Source organism: Rattus rattus, chromosome 2 (genome assembly GCF_011064425.1).
Source record: "Rattus rattus isolate New Zealand chromosome 2, Rrattus_CSIRO_v1, whole genome shotgun sequence".
NCBI lineage: Eukaryota > Metazoa > Chordata > Mammalia > Rodentia > Muridae > Rattus > Rattus rattus.
The window spans coordinates 40,874,285-40,901,891 of NC_046155.1; the positions used below are offsets into that span (position 1 = coordinate 40,874,285).

At 44.7% G+C, this 27,607-nt stretch overlaps 1 protein-coding gene across 1 annotated transcript in view; it reads right to left on the reverse strand.

Annotated features, from left to right (window-relative positions):
- Positions 1–1,406: 1,406 nt before the first annotated feature.
- Arhgap19 (Rho GTPase activating protein 19) overlaps positions 1,407–27,607 on the reverse strand; it is a 36,121-nt gene continuing 9,920 nt past the window's right edge. The window contains 12 exon segments of the mRNA XM_032891964.1: positions 1,407–2,866; positions 4,669–4,938; positions 6,866–6,944; positions 7,698–7,808; positions 9,693–9,791; positions 11,481–11,672; positions 13,962–14,027; positions 15,265–15,351; positions 16,120–16,346; positions 18,536–18,745; positions 20,415–20,495; positions 24,375–24,640. Coding sequence (XP_032747855.1) covers positions 4,928–4,938; positions 6,866–6,944; positions 7,698–7,808; positions 9,693–9,791; positions 11,481–11,672; positions 13,962–14,027; positions 15,265–15,351; positions 16,120–16,346; positions 18,536–18,745; positions 20,415–20,495; positions 24,375–24,640 — 1,429 coding nt within the window. The 3' untranslated portion in view covers positions 1,407–2,866; positions 4,669–4,927.

Consider the following 27,607-nt stretch of genomic DNA (forward strand, 5'->3'; position numbering starts at 1 on the left):
CTGAATTAGATGGTGCTGGTGGAAAACAATCTACTTTGCCACCAGCCATACAAAGGGGAAACCCATACAATTATGAGCAGCACGCACCGGTGCTGGCTGTAAAGAGCCATGCTACCGAGTCACTGTTCACCATGCTACACGTTTATCGTTTTAGGGAGGACTCTCTTACTATAAAAAAAAATCAACCACTTCCTGTGAAGCAGCACAGCACACCATGCCAGGAGCAGCCTCACGTCCTACTTCCCGTGCCTCCTGTGTAAGTTCACTGACGCCACACGACAGCAAACGGTATGGTGGTGCACTTCTCAGAAGAAACTCCTACTTTGGTTTGGTTGGCTCTGGGTTTTGTTTGTTTGTTTTGTTTTGTTTTTCCTGATACAGGGTTTCTCTGTGTAGTCCTGGCTGTCCTGGAGCCATCTCTGTACTCCAGACCGGCCTGGAACTCACAAAGGTTAGCCAGCCTCTGCCTCCCCACCACCCAGCTCTCAGGATATTCCTGTCAACAATGCACTCCTGTCTCACACTACACTTCCATTTCAGGCTCTCGCCCCCTCTGAGCCACTGCCACGGATGCTGATCATAATGTGATGACTGCGACGGCCTCAAGTCTGCAGTGCCCCCGCTGTGTCCACGCAGACAGCTGAAGCCTTCCGAGTTAGCCTGAGCTAGCTCTTTCACAGCACACTAGCTGTGCCCTCTTCACTCCTCTGGCCTATGATGGCTTCCTTTCTTTCTCTTTTGCCCACAGATTTGGTTTGACTGAACTAATCATTCCTTAATACCAACCCACAAAGTGTAAACAAAAAATAAATAAACAAACAAACTAAAAGGGAGTTGGGTGTCCTTTGTAAAACAGTCCGTTGGGCGCACAGCCCAAGAGCCACTTCCACACAACATGGAATAACTCAGAGCCAGGCAGCGATTTAGACGCCCTGCACTTCTCAAGGGGTGCGGCCAGCTACCCCCGGGCTCCAAGTTGTTGTTTTAGTTGTGGTTGTTTTAGTTTTTGAGACAAGATCTCTCCAGCCCTGGCTGTCCTGGAACTCGCTATGTAGACCAGGCTGGCCTTGAACTCACATAGATCCACCTTCCTCTGCTTACCAAGTGCTAGGATTAGAGGTGTGTGCTACCATGCCCAGCCTTAGCCTTGTTTTGTTTGGAAAGGATCTTGCTTATGTAGTCTAGGCTGGCCTCAACCCACACTAGCACTCTGCCTCCCAAGCACTACAGTAGAGTTGTGTGCTGCCCCATCTAAGTAAATCCCACTCATCCTGAACCCACCCACACACCCTCCCCATGAGAAAACAAACCAAAGACCAGCCCTTTGTAGACACCATGTTCCTTAGGACAAGAAGCTACCTCTCTTCAAAGCAACGTGAGCCAAAAGACCAGTCAGAACCCACAGATATGAAACAGAAGAAATTTAATTTCAGAATATTACATGAATATAAAAGACAATATATATGGCTGTTTCTTTATAGTTACATAATATATATATATCCAAAATAATCAAAAATAACAAATAGGTACAGCCTTCTCCTAAGAAACCTTTTGGGGTCAAGTGAGGGAGCGAGGGAGCACAGAGTGCCGTGTACAGGCAAGCCTTGCTGAAAGGCCTTGGGTGAGGGAACACCTTCCCTATAGCCCATGGACTGAGCAAGTCAGGGCCATGCTCAAAAGCTCTTCAGCGTGGGCTGTGGCCTCACGAACTCCAGTTTCCATGGTGACAAAGCACTCAGGCTATTATTTACCCTCCATCTCCTCACTGCCTACCTCCATCAACAGCACACGGCTCCCAGCATTAGCCGTCTAGTAAAGCCAGCTCTGACAGGGAGTCTGCCATCAGCCCACTACACACTAAGGTCACTCAAAAGCTTCATCTTAGGAAGCCAAATCCTCTCCAAATTCTAGGACAGTCCTGTTGGTTTAGATCTGGATCCTCACTTCAGTCTAAAGACTTTAGGGTGTAGAGCAGGGGTGACGCCGTTTCCAGGGGAAAAGGATGTCACAGAGAACAGACCCCAGCACACAACCTGTCAGCATCTGTGCTGCCTCGTCTCCCAGGGGTGCTTCTTCAGCAGTCCTGACTGATTCCAGGAGGACCTTCAGAGTACAGAACGTTCTGTGTGGAGGGACAACTGTGGGTTCCCTCAGGACCCATCAGCTGTGCTTTAGGTACAACCAATGCTGTCTCCCAGCTGTTCCTACACAGTGCATGTGTGATGGGGAGTAGGGGACAGGACAGGCAAGGGCGGGTTCAAACCTGATCCTGATCACTTATCTCAGTGAGAAAATCCACTTCTGTGATTAGAGAAAAGGTTAGAGAAAGGGCCCACGGCCTCTGTTCACTTACCCAGTACAGATACAAATCAGATATCTGAATCGTCATGCTTGGGTCCCTCTGACAGCAATAACCACCCGACACTTTGACACAAAGCTAAGACAATTAGCCCCAGAAAGAAAAGAAAGGTACTTTCAAAGAGACTGCTGCAACATGGAAATAAATACCATAAATATCCTTTAAGACACAGGTCAGCTGGGCAGTGGCCACTCACGCCTTTAATCCCAACCCTGGGGAGGCAAAGGCAGGAAAACTGAATTCAAGGCCACCCTGATCTACAGAGCGAGTTTCACCTACACAGAGAAACCTCTGTCGCAAACAAACAAACGAAAGGTTAAAAACAGTGGTTAAACACTGGCTCAAACCAGCAACTGTACACGTTGTCAGAAGGGCAACAGCAGCCTTCGGAGACAGCGATGGAGTTTGTGAGTTTCCCAGAAGATACCACAGGTTAGAACAGCCACATATTACAAGACACAGAAGGTTATGCTTTCCTCAAGTTTCTTCTGCACTGGATCACAGCTTCTATAGGAAAAAAAATGACCTAAAATACCCTTAAAGCAAGTAAGGACTGTCCAATAAATAAATAAAATACACATCCCCAAATGCACGTGGTAACTAACTGCCCAAGAGGCCAGCTACAGAGAGGGGCACACCCATGGCGCACACCTCTCTCACCACCTCACTGAGACCACCCCTGGGCGTTGCTTCCATTCTCCCACACTCATCCCCTCAGTCCTGCTCTCTCTCTCTCTCACTCTCTCTCACTCTCTCTCTTGCTCACGGACTGTAAAGTCCTGGATGCATCAAGGCACTGCTTGGCCCTCTCTGCATAGTGCTACATTACAGCATGGGGGAACACATCTAAAGTGAACTCCATGCTGAGGAGAACCCCTCTGATTTGCTAACATAAACAGGATGTCTGTCTGACCTCAGTATATACCTGGCACAAGAAATTTATTTTAAAAAGAACTTTAAAAAGTAACAAACCCACCAGAAAGAGTCAGAAACCTAGACAAATGAATTTACTAATAAAGATGACCTAAAACTGCTTTAGAGAAAGGAACTTACAATCCATTATAGATTCACACACCTCCACTGCTCCCAAACTATCCAGTTAGAAAGCCAAATATCACATTTCCTTCAGCACTGCTGTTAGAGCAACAAAACAGTGGAGTGTGGAAGAGAGGGCTGACAGACAGACACAAAGTCAGCCCTCCTCGCAACAATAACACATTTTCAACTGTCTATCATTAGGTTGGAACCGTATTTTGCTGGGTATCTGGTTCCCCACAGTATGGGGAAGAGGGTGGCACAGTTCCACAGAGCCAGGCCCGCACCTCAACATCCTCAACTGCCACCTGCTGCTCACTAGGCAGTGGCTCTCCGTCCTGCACCGCTTCCTGTACCCATCCGGACAAGGAGATGGGCAGGAGGCAACTGCTGCAGACCAAGGGGACAACTGCTCCCTGTGGAAACTCTTAGATCTTATCGACCCTGCCATACCCCATACCCATGCCTTTCCTGATTTAAAGCTGCTATGGAGGAGAAGGTGGGGGGGAAGGAGGGAGGGAGAAAGAGACAGACACAGAGGCAGAAAGACACAGAGACAGAGAGAGACAGAAACAGAGACAGAGACAGAGAGACAGAGGGGTAAGCAGCATATCTGATCCCTAGGAATGTGTGACAGGGTCCTACCAGAGCCAACCAGCCCTTCCTGGGCCTACTTCAGTTCCCACCACATGCACACTCAGCAAGCTCTCTGTAGCACATCATGACGTTTCTCAAGTGACAGTAACTTGGCACAGAGTGTGGCACTGGCACCAGCCATGATGTAGGTGAGAGGATGATAATGAAGCAAGGTAACAAGCACACAGCTATTCTCACATCACCAAGGGGAAGACAGGGCATGGGTGCAGCTTAATAACTGAGATCTGTTAAAATATACTATACTGAACTCTCTCATTGCCAGCTCAAGTCCTCTCTATTAGACACAGAAATAATAGATTGTCTAAGAAAGCTGTAAATTCTTTGAACACAAAGATAAAGAGATTTCTCAAGCTCAAAATGAAAAGGGGTCAAAGGCATTTAACTTGTAATTCACTTAATTATCTCTCAATATAATGGCTTTTAAAACAAGTAAATAAACAGTTACTCAATACTAACAACACAGAGGAAAGCCTCAAATACCAGTTAAAAATAATAACAATCCACTAAGACCAACAGTGCTTTTAAAAAAATATTACTAGCAATTAAACACGAAATGTCCTAATTGAAGAAAGAGAACCGGCCTGAGTGCACTGAGTGAGCATAGCTGGCCCTGCTACCTGTTGCACTGTGTACGCTGGGCAGGCAGGCAGTGGCTTTCTGCGGTTAAAGACAAACACAGAGTGCAGCACTCTCTCGAGGCACAGCTCCAGAGACATCCAGTGAGTGGGTTAGAGGTATCAGTCGGGTCAGGGTTTAAGTTGGCTTTCATAAGGCAGCAAGCAAGCTGCAGGTCCAAACTTCACTGAGAACAGAAATAACACTTGTCCCACTAAAGAGAAACTTCACTGTGGAGGACAGAAGTAGTCAGTAGATCCTTCAAAAGAATCCTAGGTTAAAAGAGAAACAACACAATTAGACATGCTTTAAAGCATTCTTTAAATAAATAATACCCCACCTAAAAGCTACAGAATCTACACTTAGTATTCGTTCCAAATTTACAATTAAATAATCTGAGAGTGTGATCCTCTACCAGATAAATATCATCTACTGCTTAGTCTACCCCAGTTTGCTAACTCCCCACACAGGGAATTGTGACCAAGAGGTCTGTGCTAAGCAGAGGTCTCCATCGTGCTACTGATGGGGACAGGGACACTGCACTATCTTCTCCTGAGGGTGTTTACAACATCAGTGCCAGAACAGCCAGGATCCCACCCATGTCCTGTGAGAGCAGCCAGGCTCTGAGCTGCATGCCTGGGAGCTCAGCGCTGAGGATGCCATTGGGAGAAAGCTGTGGAAGCAGAGCAAGGTGCTGAGAGGAGAGGAGAGAGCTTAAACTCAATTAGCCATAAACAAGCCAGATGTGGGAATCCAAATAAAATCCCAGCTACTCAGGAGGCAGAAGTAAGAAGATTGCCAACCTAAAAGAATTCATGTCTCAAAAAGGAAAGGAAGGAAGGAAGTGTGCCCTCAGGACAGGTAAGTGGGGGAGGGGTGTTCTGACACAAGAGGATGCCATGCCTCATCCGCCAAAAGGCGTCCTGAAGAAACTCGCTTCTTTCTTTGCAAAGCAGAGCTGACACAATGAAAAGACATGACTTTCTGCTTATCTTTATCTTTTGCTCGAGATTGATTTATTATTTATTCTATGTGGGTACACTATTGCTATCTTCAGACACACCAGAAGAGGGCATCAGATCCCATCACAGATGGTTGTGACCCACCATGTGGTTGCTGGGAATTGAACTCAGGACCTCAGGAAGAGCAGTCGGTGCTCTTAACCACTGAGCCATCTCTCCAGTCCTCTGCTTATCTTTAAATATGAATGTAACAAAAGGCTAACAAGACAAAACAGCATATTCTTTAAAAAAAATATTAATAACTCATGCTTTGAGTTTAAAAAGAAAATTTAAAGTGTTTTTAAAAAGCATTTAAAAAGAAATATTTGGATAGGAATAACTCAAATATTGAGCTTGATTCAGTTGCACAATTCTGTGCAAAAGACAGCAGGAGAAGGGAGCTCGGTCACTCATCAAAGTAAGAAGTAAGAAATCACACGACAGCCTAATTTTCTAGAAGACAATAAAGATTCATCACAATGACTCTGTTGTCCCAGGGTGGGGACAAGTGTGCACTACCACTGAATGACATGTCTACATGAGCTCTCCACTGCTGACATATGGAGTAGCAACTGAACTCCAGAATCCCTCCTGCGTCCTGCCTGAGTGCTGGATTTCAGCTGTCCCATGCCTGCTCACAGCAGCTTTAACAGAAAAGCTCAGAACAACCGTGCTAACTCCTCTCTGAACTAAACATGCTGACACGACCTCTAAGGTCTCTCCACGACTACAAAAGCTGGCAGAGAAAAGAAACATGACTTTCATGAGTGTCCTCTTCGCATGGACGTTCTCAGCCTCACGAAGCCATTTGTCCTTGTGTCTTCTTGTTTAACAAGTGTTCTTAAAGGCTGGAGAAATGGCTCAGAGGCTAAGAGCATTGGCTGTTCTTCCAGAAGTCCTGAGTTCAATTCCCAGCAACCAGAGTGCTATATACATAATAAATAAATCAGTAAAAAACAAAACAAGTACACGACAGCTGATGCATGTGTGGGTCCTGTCTGCCCACAGCAGGTGTCAGTGAGTCAGTTTGGAACTCTGCCCTCAGTACTGAAGGCAGTGCTAAGTAGACTAAGCATCCATTTCTATGACTACGAGTATACCACACCACCTTGGACATCGAAAAAGGGAAATACGCTGACTGTGAAGACACAGGACAGAAGCCCGGGTGGTAAAGACAGAGGGCAGCTCCGGTGAGTACCTTTTTTCCCCTCTCTCTTCGCCTCAGACCATTTCAATCTCATTGGTGTCACTGTGACAGCTGGAGAGCCAGAGAAGAACTGCAACGAGAAAACTGTACAGTGGCTTAGATGATCAGACGCCAGTCTCCTTTACAGATGCAGGTTGTGCCTCCACGCTTAACTGGCTATGGGCAGCTTAATGCAGTAGCCTAGCGTACCTTGAACGACTGCCTACAGATACTGCGGAGCCAGGGAGGGCCTTGCTCTATGACATCTCTGGGGAGAATTAGCCGACCCTTCAGCACTTGTTGACAGAGCTATCGTGCTGTGTAACTAGCTTTGCTGGTTAGAGTCATCTGGGGAGAGGGAGCCTCAATTGAAATAATGTCTCCAGCAGCCCGGCCTGTAGGCAAGCATGTAGGGCATTTTCCTGATTAATGATTGATGTAGGAGGGCACAGGCACTGTAAGGGGCCTCCCTGGGCACACAGTCTTAGGTTCTACAAAAAGAAGCCAAGCTTAGAGAGCCGTGGGGAACAAGCAGTAAGCAGTGTTCTTCATGGCCTTGGCTCCAGTTCCTGTGTTGAGTTCCTACACTGACTGACTTCCCTCCATAATGAACTGTAAGCTGTAAGTCAAATAAACCCTTTCCTTCCTGAGTTGTAGCCAGTGTGCAACAGAAGCAAACTAATCTACATGCCTTATCTTTCCTGAACTCAAAGCATGCTGAATGGCCTGGTGTAAATGTACAGAAAGGGCAGTGAGCACTGCTGACCGACCGAGGGTCACAGCAGAACAAGCGCCAGTCTATCCGCTCCTTCCCAGGGAGAGACAGACAAGTGTGTGCTCTTACCAGGTTCATATTCTCTTTGCTGGCTTTCTTCAGTTCCTCCATGGACACAGACTCTGGAGCAGGGGAACTGTTTTTCTTTTCTGAAGTCATCTGACTGCCCAGGACTTTGCGCTGATTTAGGAACAGAAAATATTTTATTTATGAGCATTTATTATTTTGTAGTTATCTGGCTTTCAAAACTACAACCTCCTCAGTTTAAAAAAAAGGTTATCAGCAGCCTGATAACTTCTGTACAGACTGGGGCCATGTCATATAAAGGAGGGAAGGATAGAGCAAAAGCCAAGAATGACTGTTTCTCTGGGTGACTTAAACTGCCTAATATTAGCTAATAACAGCACATCTGTGAGCAGGAAGGATCCCAGTCACTCTCGAGGGTTGGGCTTTTTTGGAAAAATGGGTGTTTGGGGGGGTCCCCCTTCTCCTCTCCACTAAGGGAGCCACAGACTAGGTCTCCTCTAGGATTCTGTTTCTCTGTCCTTCCTCACACAAGACGAGTAAATGTTCAAAAACTGTCTAAGAGTTCCTAATGCAGGCACAAAAGGCCCCAGGGGGCCCTCTCAGGATGGTCACATGACCACTGACACACAGAACAGGAGTACGAGGCCTTCTGAACAGCCAGAAAACAATGTGAGCTGCTGTGGCAGAGAAAGTAACAACTCCATCTTAGAGAAACCCTGCAGAATAAATCTGAACTCTGCAGCAAAAACATCGTCAAAAACAAAACACACACACACACACCCCTAAACTAAACTGAAAACCTAAAGCATTAACCTCTGATTATAACTAACAACAGCAGGGCCAGGTATTTACATGACACCATCTAGAGCGAGACCGTCTTCCCAAACAAGGGGCCAGTGCAGGACCCACTGTCAGACACCTCTGAAAAACTGGGGGAAGCAAATCTCTAAAAGTTTCTATTGTTTAATTTTTTTAAATTGTGTGTGTGTGTGTGTGTGTGTGTGTGTGTGTGTGTACAGGTGCCTACAGAGGGTGGCAGCATCAGACCCCCTGGAGCTGAAGTTATAGGCCATTGTAAGATGCCCAATATGGGTGCTAGGAAATGAACTCTGGTCCTCTCTAAGACCAGCTGAGCCATGTCTCTACCTCCCAAAAGTTTTAATTTTTAAAAGACATAAAAATCAAATAGATTTTTTTTTAAAGCCAAATAAGCTAAAATACACACACACACACACACACACACACACACACACACCCCAACACGAGAAAAATAAGGCCTGTATATCCTCTCTTCAGAAGGCAGGAATCACTCGAGAATGCTGGACTGGGAATGCCAGGGTCCAGGAGATTAGCTCTAAAGCTTCCAGAAATTTTCAAAAGGGCATCTTCAGTTGGACCTGGCATGTGCAAAGCCCTGGGTTCAAGGTTAGTCCTAGGTTAGTGGTCAGGACCACTAACCAATAAAAACAGTACTGAAATTCTTCACTGCAGAGCTCCTGAGCAAACAGCCAGTTCAAGCGTCTCCTCGTTTACAATGCAGCTACCTTACCCCTCTGCTTCATAGTTTGCTATTGTAGCGTCTGTGTTTAAAGCTGTTGTTCTGGGATGAATGCAGCTCAATGGTAGACTGCTTGCTCACATATGAGCCCTGGGTTCAGATGATAGTGACATAAAAAAAGTATGTTCTAAAATGTTTTATTGGGGCTGAGAGATGGCTTAGTGGTTAATGGTAGTGGCAGCTCTTCCAGAGGTCCTGAGTTCAATTCCTAACAACCACTTGGTGGTTCACAACCATCTGTAATGGGATCTGATGCCCTCTTCTGGTGTGTCTGAAGACAGCAATAGTGTACTCACATACATAAAATAAATAAGTCTTTAATTAAAAAAGAAAAAAAGAAAAGGCCTTTTTCCAAATTCTGTCCCCTTAGCAATTAACCCTTTCTAGGACCCCAAGGACCAGAATTAAGTTGTTTATGCACCAGAGATAAGATGCGAATTCCCTGAGAACCGATGTGGGCAGCAGGAGCACAGGCTTACCTTGATAAGCCCACTGAAGGAGCGTGAGCGGGCTCTCTTCTGGACCCTGGGGGTAGAAGGTTCTCTCCCTGGTGTTTGAGTCAAAGACTGCTTATGGAACTACAAAAGAATACAGAGAACACTTATTAATATTGTGCCATCAAGAAACGGCAGTGTAGGGCAAATACTACCTGAGTGTGAACACCCAGAAAGTCAAAGACTCTGAGGATGGCTGGGATGGTTGACAGACAATCCCAAAAGCAGAAGTGACACTCAAAGACACAAACAAAATGTACTCAATTACTTGGAGAAGTCCTGAGACTCAGATCCTCCAAGTAAGGATCCCTGTCCCTGCTTTACAGACAGGAAACCAAAGTCCAGAGTGCTTATGAGCCTGTCTAAGATCTGCTAGTGAACCAGAATTATTTTTGCATCAAGTACCTTGGAAACAGAATGTTACTAATATAAACCAAGGTAGTCCTCAGTTTAGCAAACTATACGCCAGGATTCATTTTTAAGATAGAGTCTCATGTATGTAGCACAGGCTGGCCTCAACTCTCTATATGGCCAAGGATGACCCTTAATTCCTAATCTTCCTGCCTCCATCTTCCAAGTCCTAACATGATAAGCCCAGATGGCCATACCCAGTTTATGAAGTGTCAGGGATCCAGCCTACGGTGCATGGATGTAGAACAAGCCCTCTACCAACTGTGCCACTACCTTCCCAAGCTCCTCAGCCAGAATGCGCCTAAGGTATCGACGCTCTCTAACTAGAGCTCACAGCTGTCGGCCAGAACTGCTATGAGGGGAAAGAGACTGAATGCAGACTTCGAATGCAGTCAGCTCTTTGTAGGGGGCGGGGGGCACTGTATGATCTGTAACCAGTGCTCTCATTTGATATTCTCTCTCTCTCTCTCTCTCTCTCTCTCTCTCTCTCTCTCTCTCTCTCTCTCTCTGTGTGTGTGTGTGTGTGTGTGTGTGTGTGTGTGTGTGTGTGGTTTTGTGACAGTCTCACTGGGTAGCTCTGACTGTCCTGGAACTCACTATGTAGAGCAGGCTAACTGAACTCACACAGATCTGCCTGTCTCTACCTCTCTACTGCTGGGATTACAGATGTATGACACTCTTAAACCATCTCTATGGCCATGACAAAATTTGTGCAAAGGACTTTAACCATTGATGGAAACAGCTCAGTTCCCAATTGTGCCTGATACGTTCTTATCTTGCCTTATTCTAGAGATGTACCCCTCCCCCCAAAATAAAGACCTCACACCTTACCTCCAAAACCCCAAAACAAGCAAACACAGACACCAGGATTCCTGTTTAACACACCCAGACCCTGCTTTAGGCTGTTTTCTAATCACAAACAATTCCATCAGGAAGAGCTGCCCTTCTGCCCTGCCAGGCACTCTGTGCATCCTCTCCTCTACACGCATGACGGAGGCATGTTACTATTACTCTTTCACCATGCCGGGAGTTGAAAATCAGAAATTATATCCCTGGAAAATATACAGCACTTAAATTCTGGAATAATAAATACATTGGATCTGCTGCTTCTCGCTAAACAAACCTGGGAGAGAGTCTGTTAGGTGACTAAAATTACAGATATTCTAAGCACAGTTAACTGCAGAGAGCTAAGCACTCCTACACCTCTCTCCAGAAGGACAGGAATACACTGCAATTCCATAGACGAGCCTGATTTTTGGCTGAGCCAAAGCTTGTTCCAAGAGACAGTGAAACTTCAATGTGACTCTGAGTGGTGTTCTCCGGTGATTCCTGGAGCCCACCTATGTCCCTGCATTCAAGCACCTGTCTGATAAGTTGTTTCTTCTTCGCTGAGTCGGGCAAGTTATGAACATGTTGGAAGAGTTCTCTCAGCGCCTCTTCTGTGTGTTGCTGGGTCTCCTCCTGCTGAGAATAGGAATCTACCCTGTTCTGTTTCTGAGGTCTTGCCCGTTGGAAGGACATGGCATGGCATGAGGTTGTCAGATCAAGATCATCCTAAAGAAAAATGCATAAGAAAGTGAGTTAATACTTCCTACTGATTTTGTTTTGGGTTCCCGCAATAACTCTGATGAAGAGTGGAGATGTCACATACTACTACCTCCAGGAACAATGAAAATGCTAATTACCAGATGAACAAAAATCTATTAATAAGGGTTCTGAATGGCCCACTTCCATAATCTGCCCAGAAAAATCAACATGCAGTTAGAATATTACCAAGCCAGGTAGTGGTGATGCACACCTTTAATCCCAGAACTCCGGAAGCAGAGGCAAACAGATCTCTGCGAGTTCAAAGCCAGCTTGGTCTACAGAGCTAGTCCAAGGGCAGCCAGAGCTACAAAGTGATACTTTGTCTCAAAACACCAAAGAATATTGCCATAGACAACTGTAGGTGTTTGACTTCTATTTCAAAACACTTTTTAATTCCAAGTAATACTTGTTGCTATTCAATAAAGTAAGCTCTAAAGTATTAGTCCCAGCAGATAGAATAGTAACAACAAAACAAACATAAACAAGAACCTGAGGTAAAATTCAGCTTCATCCAGAAATTGAAGTGATAAACCAACCCTAGGACCCGCGGCTGCTGGGCTTGGCTGAAATTTTTTTCGACACGAACTACATGGCAGTAGGAAGGAATAAAAGCAACAGCTCTCCAAAACCCGCACCTAGTTAAACTAGGTTTAAAATGCAGTTTCTCACTTAGTCACACCTAATATCCACTGAATGAGAGAATAAAACGAACAGGAGTAGAAAAGACAATAATATAAGATGGCAGCCTCCATGTCTGTCACTCTGGCTAAATCCAAGCCAGCCTTTCGCAGCGTCTAACTGCGACAATACTCTGCTGTAGTTTGTCTACTAACAGGTGTCACACATTTCTCTGACTGAGCTCGTTTGCTCTCAGATGGTGCTGGTTAGATTTATTGACAACGTGACACAGACACCTGTCACTTGGGGAGAGGGACGCTCCACTGAAGGACTGCCTAGATCAGATTGGCCTGTGGCCATATCTGTTCAAGATCAGACTGTCCTGACTGATAACTGATGGGGGAGAGCCTCGCCCACTGTGGGTGGCACCATCTCTAGGCAGGTGAGCCTAGACTAGTAAGAAAGCTGGCTACACATAAGCCAGGGAGCAAGCCATTCATTCATCCGTTTCCACCTCAGGTTTCTGTTTAAGTTACTGCCTGACTTCCCTCAATGATGAATTGTGACCTACAAGTATAAGATGAAGTAAACCCTTCCCCATCCTAAGTTGCTTTTGGTCACAGTTTATTACACCAACAGAAAGCAAAGTAGAATACAAATCTCTCTTTTTTTAATTTTCATTGAGAGAGTACACGTGCACACATAAGTGAGTGTGGTACCCATGAGGGCCAGAAGAGGATGCCAGTCCCACAACATGGATGCTAAGGACCAAACTACAGTCTTCTACAAGAACAGCAAGTGTTCTCAACAACTGAGCCACCACTCCAGCCCATGGGCTCAAATCTTTCAACTATTTGACAGTTTAACCACACCAATAAACTTGAATAAAAATTAGTTCTCTGAAACTGGGTGTGGGTGGATATCTGGCCTCTGCTGGGACCTGTACTCACACGCACATGCCCATACTCACGTGTATACACTTAAGTAAAATTAAACATTTTGGGGAGTAGGGTTTGGGACAGGGTTTCTTTGTGTAGCACATGGTGGCTCACATAGCTACTTTAACTCCAATTCTAGAGGATCCAACACCACCTTTTGAGTTCCATAGGCTAATGCACACAAGTGATAAACTTACATACACTCGGTCACATACAAATAAAATAAATATTTTAATTAAAAATTTTAAAAAAGGGGGTTGGGGATTTAGCTCAGTGGTATAGCGCTTGCCTAGAAAGCGCAAGGCCCTGGGTTCGGTCCTCAGCTCCAAAAAAAAAAAAAAGAAAGAAAAAAAAATTTTAAAAAAGGATGAATTACATAAGACTGAACTTTTGTTACTATAATTAATGGTATATAAATGTTGCTTAGATCATAGGCCAATAAAATACATACAGGTTTTATGAACAACTTTAACCTATGATCTATGCCATGACACACATGTAGAGGAGTCCCGAAACCAAGTGAGCATATGGGACATAGGACATTTTTATTTCAACAACTCCCATCTCAGCCTTGGTCCTGCTAACACAAATGACTAGACAACAGTAAAAGCACTGGCTGAAGGATGCTGTTACACTTCATTTAAAACTTAATTCTAGTCTTAATTCTTCCCATGTTTAGACACCAGTTTCCTGTTCTTACCTTCGACACTTGAGTTCTGGAGCCCAAATAGTACAATCTGGCACATTCCCGAATATAAGCAGGGGCCTGGCAGGACATAAAGGAAACCAGGGCTCAGTGGGTAATAGGACCTAAAAATCTTTAGGCCACAGAAAGAGAACCATAACATTATCTAATGGGTGGATTACTCTGAAATGCCAAACACTTTCCAAAATACCACATTGACCAAATAGACACCTCCACAGATCTGATGGGGACTGTAGGAAGGCACCGCTGCAGCAACTGCTCTTTTAAAAACAAAGTTAGCATGTGGTACTCACGAGCCAAAATAAAAATCTGGACAGTTCCCAGTCTCTCTGCCTCCTGAGCTCTCTGCTCTTCCTGCTGCCACGCCCCTGCTCTAGCATCATGGGCTCTGACTGTCTAACACTGAAAGCCTAAATTAAAAGCCTTCTTTTATAAGTTGCCTTGGTTAGCCATGTTGGGTAGTGTCTACCTTTAATCCCAGTACTTGGTAGGCAGAGGCAGGTGGATCTCTGTGAGTTCAAGGCTAGCCTGGTCTACACAGTGTGTTCTACAAGAGCCAGGGCTAATTAGAGAGATACTGTCTCAAACAAATAAACAAACAAACAAGTGAAACAAAGCAAAAAAATAAAAAAGTTGCCTTGGCCATTGTGTCCTGTCACAGTAATAAAACACTAACTAAACACATGACAAAATGTTCCGCATCACTCATCTCTACGGACATCAGAACTATAATGAGACCCATCCTGCCCCTTAGGCTGACAATGATCAGAAAATAACTATCAGACAGAAGCGGGTGCTGGTGAGGACTTGGAGCCCACTCTACTATTAGGAGATATGGAGAACAGTACAGGTAGTGCAGACATCAGTGTGGCAGTTTCTCAAAAACATTAAAAAGTAAGGAATGTTCACACATCCATGTTCACAACAGCATTACAACAGCTTAACCATAGACGCAGCCTGAATGTTTATTCGCATATGAATAGATTAGCAGTATATGGAGTGCACACACAGAAATACTATGCAGCCTTCAGAAAGGAAATGCTACCACACACTACTCTGTGGATAAATTTGAAGGCATTATGCTGAGTAAGCCAGTCAGTCATAAAAAGACAAAAAAGAAAAATCCTAAAAATTTAGAAACAGATCTACCATAACAGAGAGACTCGTTCTATTTCTATGTCTAGCCCTCCCCACTGTCCATTCTGCCTTACAATCCCAGACAGAGCCTCTCCTCCAGGGTCCTGCCCTGCCCCATCTTCCTTGTCCTACCACCCACCAAATGCCATCCCTTACCTACCTTAAAAAGTTTCTGAGAGTGTTTGATCATAAAAGCCATCCCCGTGTTTAACTTCGTGATATTCTCCTGAAGGTCATTTGCAGTGACCTAGTCGGTGGAAAGAGAACCAACAGAGGGCACTAAGAGCGGGCAGTGCTCACCAGGGGATGTTGCTGAAAGGACAAGGAAATCCTTGAGCTTCCTTCACTTCCTATTTCTGCTCATAGACACCTGAGCAGAAAACCTAAGCCAAGGATTCAAACACAGATGCAGAAAGGCAGTCTGTACCAGACGTCAAGGACACTGCTCTATGGAGAATGGGAGTTCATCCAAAGAGCTGTCCATAAACACTACTAGAGCCGCCATCTTTCCACAACACAGTCGAACTGCAATGATCCCTCCTCTTGTTTCTCTTCCTCCTTTATGAAAGAGCACTCACTGTATGGGGATAAGACTGTTAGCACAGGTTAGACTGCTCTGTTAGCATACAATATTATCCCACAAGATCACACTGCTCTATTCTGAACCTTTAGAAATGAATTTATATTAATCCTTCAATCATTAAAAATCAATTTGATTTCTAAGGAGCATGCTTATTAAGACTAGAGTCACCTTATCTAGCCAAAATGAATATCTAGCCTCTTTAGCAGCTACAGTGACAATGTCCAGAAAGTGTCCATGAAGATTATTCGAGCCTGACCTATCAGAGAGGTCTCAGGAGGAGCCAGGCCCCTCAGCTTTGATAACTCCTAAACTCCTAACCTCATAAAGTGGAGGCTGGACCATGGATCCTGGAAAACCCCACCAGCGTGCACCCACAGGAGGAGCCCAGCCTGAGAAAAATCAAGCCCTGAAGATCTTCCCCTCCATACTAACATTTTTGGGCCACAGGACATGGGGCGCAAACATAAGAGCAAGGTTATGGGCAGACATCTTATTCTTGTCTTGCTTCTTCGCTGTTTGATACAGGAGATCAAGCAGTAACTTTAGCAAGTTCCGATTGGCTGGAGGGAGGATTAGGAAGAGCAGCTGCAGGGCCTCAATCTGCCGCTCCTTGTCTGGTATGTTAGTCTTATTTCCTTTATCATCAAACTGCATCAGATCTTGAAAACAAAACAAAATATTATTGGAAAGGAAGAAACAAACCAGCCAAAAACAAAAAACAAAACAAAAACAACCAATGCTATTTTGATTATTATTTTCCTCTCACTCCCACTAAAGAAAGAGAAGAAATAAAAAGAAAAATCAATCATATAGGAAATTAAAAACTGTTAATATTTTAGGAAGGTCCTAGATTCAAATACCAACACTATAAAAAATAATAAAATAAATAGGCAATTAGTGGGCTTTGCAAGGTACTTCCTGTGTGACTATGAATGTTAGCAGGAAAAGCATGAGCCCCAGCACCATAACAAAGAAAAAGCAAAACATAAGGAACAATGTCAATATAATTCAACAACTAAAGACAACCCAATTTTAAATGTGGGAAAGCTTTAAGTAGAAGGCTAGGTGTGGTGACGCACACCCATGTGCCTGGCACTGAGGAGGAGGAGAGGCAGCCTGAGTCACCTCATCTCAAAAGAAAAGAAAAAAGGCAAACAAACAAACTAAACAGACATCCCCTCAGAGACAGTAACATACACGGGCCAGGCAGAGACACGCACCTACGGTTCTAGCTACTTAGGAGGCAGAGGTAGGATTGTGAGTTTGAGGCCAGCCTAGGTAACTTGGCATGGCCTGTCAACGTAAAGAAAGGGGAAGAGGGAACGGAAAGGAAAGAAGAGATGTCGTGAGAGTGGTCAGTAAACCTGAGCATGCCAGAACGTCAGCTCAGTAAATCACACCAACTGCAGTACCAACTGGCAGGGAGAGCACGAAGCCTTCTACTATTGGTGAGAGTGCTACATGGTGCAACCACTCTGGGTCTTTTTTAAAAATTGTATGTGTGCAACGCATGTGTGCACTGCCCACTGAGGCCAGAAGAGAGCATCAGACCCCCTGAAACTGGAGTTACAGACAGTTGTGAACCACAAAGTAGGTGCTGGGAATTGAACGAGGGTCCTCTTAACCACCAAGCCATTTCTCCAGCCCCAGTGTAACCACTGTGGAAAACATGTGGGCCTCAAAATGTTAGTTACAGTTATGTCCCAGCAATACCCAAAAGACTGAAAATCAAGTCCACAGGCAGCTCTGATGACGTCAGCCTTCTGCTCTTCCCTGCTCACATATGCTGTGGCTGAAGGGTAAGTCAGAGGGAACCATGCCCTGGATGGTTCCAAGCAGCTCCTCTCCAACTGTGCTACAGTTCAGAGTCCCAGGGCAGTCTGATGGAGGACATCAGATACTGCGCCAAACATGGTAGAGAGAGAACTGACTCCAACAAATTGTCCTCTGACCCCCGTATACATGTTAGATCATGTGCACAGAACATACAAAATAAATATTGTTGTGGTTTGCCCTGAAGTTATCTGTATTTTGATGCTGATTCCACTGCCCCAAGGACAGCTGCCTAGTCATGGACTCAGGAATTAGGTGACTTCACCAGAACCTTTTCCCCATTGAATTTGTAAAGTACAGGTGTGGGGCAGGTACAGGACAGAAGGAGGCCTGTCATTGGAGGAGAAGGAAGGATGGGCGGGAGAGAAGTTTGAAGGAAAAGGAGGAGATTAGAACAGAAAGGAGAGACAGAGGAGAGGATGAGAAGCCATGGTAGATGATGTTAAGATTCTGCTCTGTGTATTTACAGGTTGTTATTAATGTTCCTAAGGGATGGATGGTACCGGGCTTTGTATGTTTAAGTGGGCAATTATATCTTATCAATTGGATCTAAGATTATTGTGTTGTGTGTTCTTTTTTTTTTTTTTTTTTTTTTTTGGTTCTTTTTTTGGAGCTGGGGACCGAACCCAGGCCTTTGCGCTTCCTAGGCAAGCGCTCTACCACTGAGCTAAATCCCCAACCCCTGTTGTGTGTTCTTTTACGTGACGGTTTGAGTGTAGGAAAGTGTATGGCGGCCCAAAGACAACAATACATATATTATTTTTATATTTTTACAACAACAAAATATAATTTTTAAAAATGTTTAAAAGGGGGAACAATGAAGAGGAAGAAGACGACGACTGATCAAATCAAACTTAACTGCCAAGCTCTGTAAGGACTCAGAGGAGGCCAGTAGGCTCATGAAGCCTGAGCCAACATCAGCGCACTTTAGAGAGTCACAAGCAACAGGACATCACAAAGGACTTTACTAAATTGAAAAACATAGTTTCATCTCTTTCTCACTTCTTATACTCACCAGCAATTTTGAGGTGTACATGAAAATGTTTATGGGTCAGCAGGGGCTCTGGTAACTCTCCTAGAAACATCTTCAGCAGTGTGGCTACATCGTTTGAGTGAAACTATCCTGAATCCAAATCGATATCGGTCCCATTATTGAGAGCATCCCTCAAAAGCTGCTGTCGGACACTGTTGCCTGGTACTCTAAACAAGCCCTCTACTCGCAAGTCTGCTCAGCATGGACAGGCCAAAGAAACAAAAGAGAATCAGGATTAATGTGCACAGAAGAAACATATCTTTCCCTTTAAAGACCTCCTTTCTAAAGGAGGTTTTGCAATATTTCTAGGGAAGTTTGAAACCTTTTGGGGTCCCTGAGCATCTGAAAATGACTGAGGTACCACTAGATACTGAATTTAACATAATCCATAGCAAAAAAAAAAAAAAAAAAAAGTAAGGTTCCTCACAGACTCTCAAGGATCGGAGTTCATCTATGGAAATTTGTGGTGCCTGTAAACTGTTTTCTTCAGGCAAGAATAAATGTAGTCTCTGCATCATTGTTGTGTGACTCAGAGAATTCTAATATATCACCCTGCAGCTGAGAGACTCCCAAAAGCTTTGTGTCATTCCCAATAAGCTGTTCCCACCCAACTAGTTCTTAAAAAGAAAGGTAGAAAGACACACAGTTTTGGTCTGATCTGGAAGAAGCTTGTCCACATTTCCATCTTTGAGCGTCCCCCCAGTTCCAGGGTCTGAGTTCCATGCCCAAGGAACCAGGCAAGTGATAGCAAAGGGATGAACGGGGCCCACATCGAACTGGAAAACACAACCCTGTGCTCAGCAGATCAGATCCTCACAGCAGCTGGGCTGAAGGATGCCAGGTCTTCTCATCACTCAAACAAGCTGAAAACCTGGACTCTCCTCATCTTAAGTCCCTGATGGCTGGTTATGGTTTTAATACATCTTTGGCCAACAACAACAAAAAAACCTCCACAAATCCAGATGCCTCAAAAGCCATTTTCTTAAAATATTTATCTTTATTTTATGTACATTGTTTTGCCTGCATGTATGTCTGTGTGAGGGTGTTGGGTCCCCTGGAACTGGAATTACAGACAGTTGTGAGCCACCATGTGGGTGCTGGAAATTGAACCCATGTCCTCTGGAAAATCAGAGCCATCTCTCCAGCTCCTGCCTCAAACCCTTCTAAGACGTGAGTCCAAAACCTCTGTTTTAGCTCCTCCTACACAGCACCTTACATCCAACAAGTCATAAGGACTGTGTGGTGATATTTTACATGTTGGGCTCTTGAACAACAACCCGCAGGCCTACTAAAAACTGAAACGAGAAAATGTTACCCACAGAGTTCTGAAGATCAAAGTATCATGCTTTCTCGAATAAATGTCCTAACTCTTTAGGAACAAGGAATTGTTCCAGAATTCTCTGAGTTAAGAGGTAATTATGAGGGGCTGGAGAGATGGCTCAGCGGTTAAGAGCACTGTCTGCTCTTCCAGAGGTCCTGAGTTCAATTCCCAGCAAACACATGGTGGCTCACAACCATCTATAATCAGGTCTGGTGCCCTCTTCTGGCCTGCAGGTGCATACACGCAGGCAGAAAGCTGTGTGATGTATACATAATAAATAAATGTTTAAAAAAAAGAGGTAATTATGATTTCATAGACGTTATCTAATCTATCTACATCTTTGAAAACAAGGCAAATCAATAACTGATATGAAATTCAAAGAGAAATATATTTTTAAAAATTCTACCACCCAAAATTATCAGTGGTTCTTTTTGTTGTTATTGATGGGTGGTTGACAACTACTAATCCATTAGTCAACTCTCAGAGGAAAACTGGCCATTCCTCTTTAAACACAGGAGAGTGAAGCTTTGAGAGGCTTACTTTTGTGCAGATATTCAATCAGCTGATATATCTGAGCAATGCCTTCCTCCGTCAATGGAGATCCAAACACCACTCCTTTTTCTGGAAAAAAAAAAATGTCATAGGGCAAGGCTATATTATATTACATGAAGAGTACAAGGTCATCAGTGTAATGATTCTTTTTATGTGATTTATATATTTATATAGGGGCAGGGGCAAGACACACGGAAGGTGGTCACATGACGACTTATGGAAGGTGGTTCTCTCCTTTCGCCATCTGGGTGCTGGCATCAGGCTGGCATCAGATGCCTTTGCCTATGAGCCATCCCTCCAGCACAGATACAATTCTAAAGTCATCTAAGCATCCTAATTCCATTGACTATCTTCACAAGATTGGTAAACAAAAGTCTAAAAAGAATTTAAAACTAAAAACTAGGAATATACCCAGAAAATGCAGCCAGAGCAACTGTCAATTCTCTCCAAATTCGGTATCATCATGAATTCCTGGAGGAAATTCTTATTTAAGCACATTGGAATGTAATTTAAAACAAGAACCTGAATGTGATTGTTAAGTCATGACAATTATCATTAGAGTTGGTAAAGGATAAAATCCTTTCTTTTTATATTTTAAAAATTTTATTTATTTGCATGTATATGTGTATGGAGATATATATGGATATATATATATACACACACACACATATATATATGTGTGTGTGTGTGTGTGTATATATATAGTGGTACATGTGTATGAGGATATGACCGTTTAATGTTTAACTATTTCATCCTGCTGTGAAGTGCTTTCCTCTGGAGAGGAAGTGCATGCCACACTTACAGCCTCACAGCAGCTGTGGTTGCCTACACAAGACGGAGTCAGTCAACATCTCAGCATGATGGAGAAGGGGTCCAATGCCCCACAGCTAGCTGTGGACTACTGCGGTTATGGCTGCTGGGAAAGAGGCAATTCTTCTCTGGAGGTGTGGCCACATGTGAACGCCTCCTCATGCTCCCATAGCCCCGTGCATGCAGACATCACAAATCAGACTCTGGGCAAGGTGGCACACACTGGAGAGCAGACTCAGGGGCTCTCTGGGGAGCTCAAGGCCACCCTAGTCTACATAGCATGTTCTGACCAGCCAGGACTATATAATGAGATCCTGTCTAAAAATAAACAAACAGGAAGGAAGGAAGGAAGGAAGGGAGGAAGGAAGGGAGGGAGGAAGGGAGGGAGGAAGGAAGGGAGGAAGGAAGGGAGGGAGGGAGGAAGGGAGGAAGGAAGGAAGGAAGGGGAGGAAGGGAGGAAGGGAGGGAGGGAGGAAGGAAGGGGAAGGAAGGGAGGAAGGAAGGAGGGGGAAGGGAGGGAGGGAGGGAGGAAGGAAGGAAGGGAAGGAAGGAAGGGAGGGAGGAAGGGAGGAAGGGAGGGAGGAAGGTAGGCAGGGAGGTAGGGGGGGAGGAAAGGAGGAAGGGAGGAAGGAAGTAGGGAGGGAGGAAGAGGAAGGGAGGAAGGAAGGAAGGAGGGGGAGGGAGGAAGGGAGGAAGGAAAGAGGAAGGGAGGGAGGAAAGAGGAAGGGAGGGAGGAAAGAAGGGAGGAAGGAAGAAGGGAGGGAGGGAAGGGAGGAAGGGAGGAAGGAAGGAAGGAAGGAGGAAGGAAGGAAGGGAAGGGAGGAAGGGAGGAAGGAAGGAAGGAAGGAAGGAAGGAAGGAAGGGAGGGAGGAAGGAAGGAAGGAAGGGAGGAAGGGAGGAAGGGAGGGAGGGAGGGAGGAAGGGAGGAAGGGAGGGGGGAGGGAGGAAGGGAGGAAGGGAGGGGAGGAAGGAAGGGAGGAGGAAGGGAGGAAGAAAGGAGGGAGGAAGGGAGGAGGGAGGAAGGGAGAAGGAGGGAGGAAGGAAGGAAGGAAGGAAGGAAGGGAGGGGAGGAGGGAGGGAGGAAGGAAAGAAGGGAGGAAGGAAGGGGAGAGGGGGGGGAGGGAGGAAGAGAAGAAGGGAGGGAAGAAGGAAGGAAGGAAGGAAGGGAAGAGGGGAGGGAGGGAGGGAGGGAGGAAGGGAGGAAGGAAGGGAGGGAGGAAGGGAGGAAGGAAGGGAGGAAGGAAGGAGGGGGGAGGAAGGAAGGAGGAAGGAGGGAAGGAAAGGAGGAAGGAAGGAGGAAGGAAGGGAAGGAGGAAGGAAGGGAGGAGGGAGGAGGGGAGGAAGGAAGGAGGAAGGAGGGGAGGGAGGAAGGAAGGGAGGGAGGGAGGAAGGGAGGGAGGAAGGGAGGAAGGGAGGAAGGGAGGGAGGAAGAAAAAAAGGAAAGAAGGAAAGAAGGACACGAAGCTTAGATGGGAATACACAAAAGGAGTCCAGGAGAAGTTGGAGAAGGAGGCAGACAGAATCAAAAAACACTGTATACACAAATGAAATTTTCAAAGAACCATACATAATATGTATGTGTATATATACACCACACACACATACACACACACATACACACACACCACACAAGTGGTGCTACAACTTCTAGAAAAGCTTGGTTTTGGAGGTGATATAAGAACCGACTTCATGGGCTGGAGAGATGGCTCAGTGGTTAAGAGCACTGCCTGCTCTTCCAGAGGTCCTGAGTTCAATTCCCAGCAACCACATGGTGGCTCACAACCATCTGTAAAGAGATCTGATGCCCTCTTCTGGTGTGTCTGAAGACAGCTACAGTGTACTTATATATAATAAATAAATTAAAAAAAAAAAAGAACTGCAAGCAGTCCATAGAATAAAAATGTTTGCATTTTCACTTCACTATTGTATCTATCTGTCTGTATTTATTTATTTATTTTGATTTCTGAGACAATGTCTTTTTATGTAATCCTGGCTGTACTACAGTTTGCTATGTCGACCAGGCCTAGCCTCAGACTCACCAACCTCCTCCTGCCTCTGCCTTCTGAGTGTTGGGACTAAAGGTGTGCACTATACCACATCCAGCTCTGATCTTTTGTCCCCCGCCCCCTTTTTTGGGGGTGGTGGTGGTGTGGAGCAGAGGTTAAGTGGTAGAAAGATTACTAGTATGGATGTAGTCATGGGTTCATCCTCAGCAGGACAACAGTTACTCAGCATCCATGACTGTCTTCAGCGGCTTCGTCACTTTACCCCGCCTAGTGTCACCTTAACTGAAGAAGCAGTGCATCCTGCAGTCCCAGCTACTCTAAAGACCAAGGTAAGACAATCACTTGAGCCTGGGCAAGACTGAGATACCAACTCATAAAGAAAGGGAAATGGAAAGGAGGGAGGGAGGGAAGAGGGAAGGAAAGAAGGAGGAAGGAAGGAAGGAAGGAAGGAAGGAAGGAAGGAAGGAAGGAAGGAAGGAAAGAGGGGATAGAAGGAAGGGATAGAAGGAAGGAAGAAAGGACATCTGAAAAATATTATTTTAGTATAATACTCACAGGGCATGAAAACTGAAATGCCCTTGAAAAGCCTAAACTAATCACAGCATCTCTCAGGACTGAATGTATTTTCTATCTTCTCTTCTGTTCCCTTTTCTGCACCACCACCACTCCCTTCTCTTCTCTCCTCTCCTCCTCCTCTTCTTCCTCCCTGTCTCTCAAACAGGATTTCACAATGTGCCCAAGCTGCCCTCAAACTCCAGATGATTTGCATCACCATTAAAGTTCTATTAATGAAAATGAGGTCGAAACATGAAAAATGCTTTAGGGTGATTACAAGTTCTCAGTGAGGTTGCAAATGTTAAGAGGACAGAGCCCAGTGCTGGAAGGAAGGTTCAACAGCTAAAAGCACTTGTTGCTCTTACAGAGGACCTGGCCCGGCAGCTCACAGCTGCCTGAACTCCAGTTCCAAGGGATCTGATGCCCTCTTCTGGCTTCCATGGGTACTTGCAATATACCTGGTACACATACAAACAGGCACAAACATAAACATTTAAAAATACATAATTTTTTCAAATAGAGAGTAAAAGTCAATTAGCAGCTAAGACCCATGGCCCTTCATAGGCACATGACCTACCCTTCCTCTTGAGAGACATTAGAGACCTGAAGAATCCTGATGCTGGGCCGGCCCCACCAGGCAACTTAAGGTCCACTTCACCCATCAGCTGAGCCAACTCAGTTCCAGGCAAATCAACAAGTCTTGTGATATTGCTGACCACCAACTCAGTGAACACCTCTGGTTTCTCATGTCGGAGTTTCTCCACAAAAAAGTCAGGATTGAAGATAATAGGCTGGCCTCGAAGGGGAGAGTCATTGCAAATGACAAAATTGCAGATGGCATCACTGGAAAAGAAAAATCAAACAGAAGATTCTTTGGAGGAATAGTTTTTGTCTCTCACTTACTTCCCAGCCCAGGGTTCGGCAGTTCCCAAGTTTACACACAGTAGAGGATTCCTAACAGGCAGCTTCCTCCGACAGAAGCAGCTGACCTTGGAGTCTGCTCTTCATAGCCAAAGAGCATTCACAGAATGGAAGAGGCTTACAGCTACATAAGGGTATACATTAATTCAGCTATGCCCACAGACAGGCTTTAGCTGTTAGACCATTTAGTTAGTGGTTGTTTGTGCATGCTAGTCAAGTGCTCAGGGACATTATGCCATGAGATCTAAACCCGTTTTTCCTTTTAAACCTTTCACTCTGCATGCCTCTGATTCATGAGTTATTATGGAAGTCTAACTCTTGCTTGGAAAGGCTCTCCTCTACAAGGCCCTGACCTTCATATGTAAGAACTCAATCGCTGGGCCAGGAAGACAGCCAGGCCCGATGACCTGAGTTTGATACCTGACTCCCACAGCTGTCCTCTGATCCCCACATCATGCTGCACACACTCACAACAACACACAAAGGAAATACGTGTCAAAAATGGTTTAAGTATAAAATTTCTAAAAATAACTCTATAGTTGTACACGGCGGCACACAACTCATCTCAGCTTTCTCCATGAGGCTGAGGTGGGAAGACTGGAAGCCAAAGAGCAGCCTATACAATCAGACCCTAACTCAAAAAGTAGTTTTAAAGAGATGGCTTGGTAGAAACCTGAGTCAGGGAGCTCACCAGTAACCGCCAGTAACTACAGCTCCAGAGGATCTGAATTTTTTTTTTTTACAAAAATTCTAAAAATAATGATTATTACTAAGTTAAATGTAATAAAAATAAGAATGCACTACTCCACCTCCTATAGCACGCATATCATTGTTTGCACTCACCACTGATTACCCCTAACGGCCGGTTCTAATCCTTATCACAAACACGCAGTCATCAGTTACATAACAGATGAATACATGTAACACATCACAAAGGACTACTTATCATCTTTCAGCAGAGCAACGTTACATTCACCTGACTCATAGAAATACTGTCACAGTAAATCATCCACTGCACCCAGGCTATCAAGTACTGTTCCAGGAAAAGTTATGTCTCTAAATATTAAACAGATCTAATCAGCAGCACATCTTGCTAACCCAACATGACCTTCCTTCACAGTGCTGGGCTTTTGCATGGTAGCAAGCACTCTTCCCCGCAGTATCCCCAACCTTGGCTAGTTGGTGGGTTGGCTGGTTGGTGGGTTGGGTTGGGTTGTTGTTTTTTGAGACAAGATCTCTCACACTACAGCCAAAGCTGGCCTGCAATTCACTCTCTAGCCCTACTGCTCAACCTCCCAAACACTGGGATTACATGTGTAAACTACCATAGCCAGTTCATCATTTCTGTTAGTGGTACTGGGGTTAAGCCCAGGACTTAGTACACGCTAGGCAACCACTCTTCCACTGAGCCACTTCCTCAGCCAGGCTGAGAACTTAGTAACAGTACAATGAAAAGTTCATCAAAGTCAATCAGTACTTCCTTGAAAATCAATGACTGTGTAATCTCAACAGCCCCGATCTTTAGTCTCTGACTACTATATGCACTTTACCATAAGAAATCACAAAGAATTTAGGACCAGCAAAATGACTTAGCCAGTAAAAGTGCTTGCCACCAAGCCTAACAACCTGAGCCTGATCCCTGGAGCCACAGGAAAGGACAGAATCAACTCCTACAAATTGTCCTTTGACTTACTGACAGACAGACAGACAGACAGACACACACACACACACACACACAAATAAAATTTATTTTTTACAGCAGAAGTCACATCAGAATTTCGAGCTCTGGGTGTGTGTGCAGATGTCACTGAGGAGCACGTAGAAGCTTATCCTCTCAGCCTTCCACAGTAGCTCACACGGATTTGCTACATAAACCATAGCACGTCAGTTTATACGCCAGTTACAATCAGAAGCTTTCACCCTTTGACAAGAGCCTCTTTTGTCAGTGTCAGTTATTACAGGACAAAAACAAAGTCACTATGGAGGAAGTACTGTCTATAATCACTGCAAATGAGAAATTACCATAAGGAAAAAAAATCAGGAAATGCACAGCACAACAAAATAACCATGAGGTTATCTAATCATTTAATGTAATTCCCATGCCTTTTAAATCTGAATAACTGGTTTCTGACCAAATTATCTCTAACATTAATGTATATAAAGCACATTATGCCCTATCCTGAAATAGAAATGTATATTCATGTAAAAGCCTATGGACTTGCACTATTTTAACATCCGACGGAACATTACTGGTTAAGACTGAGATTTTAGGGGCTGGGATTTAGCTCAGTGGTAGAGCGCTTACTAGGGCAAGGCCCTGGGTTCGGTCCCCAGCTCCAAAAAAAGAACCTAAAAAAAAAAAAAAAAAAAAAAAAAAAAAGACTGAGATTTTAGCCACACTATCCCTTCCAATCCTAAACTGGATCAAACACATACCCTTGAAAAGGAACACAAAGCCCTCCTTCGTACCAGCCATTACCCTAAAAATATGCTTTCTCCTAAACAGCTTGAAGAGGTGAGGCTGCCCTAAGGAAAGAAGATGCACTGGGAACCCTGATGTGCATGGTTTGGCATAAACCACCCCATCTTCTTTCCCCTCTGTGCCACACCCCACTCTCTACCCCTGTTCATTCACCCTTACGATGCCATACTTTTTCCTTAAGCAAATTATTTTTTAACTTCTCCTTCATTTTTTGGAGTAGAGCACCTGGTACAAGGACTAGTGAGTCAGAAATAATTTAAAGTAAGATGAGAAGAGACGGAAGATAGTTAAGAGAGGTTTTCTTCTGTAGTTCCCCCATATTACCAAGCCCACTAATCCCTTCCCAAAGAGCACCTGCTTCCACAACACAAAGCTAGCCATATCTTTGACTGACTGTGTATGACATA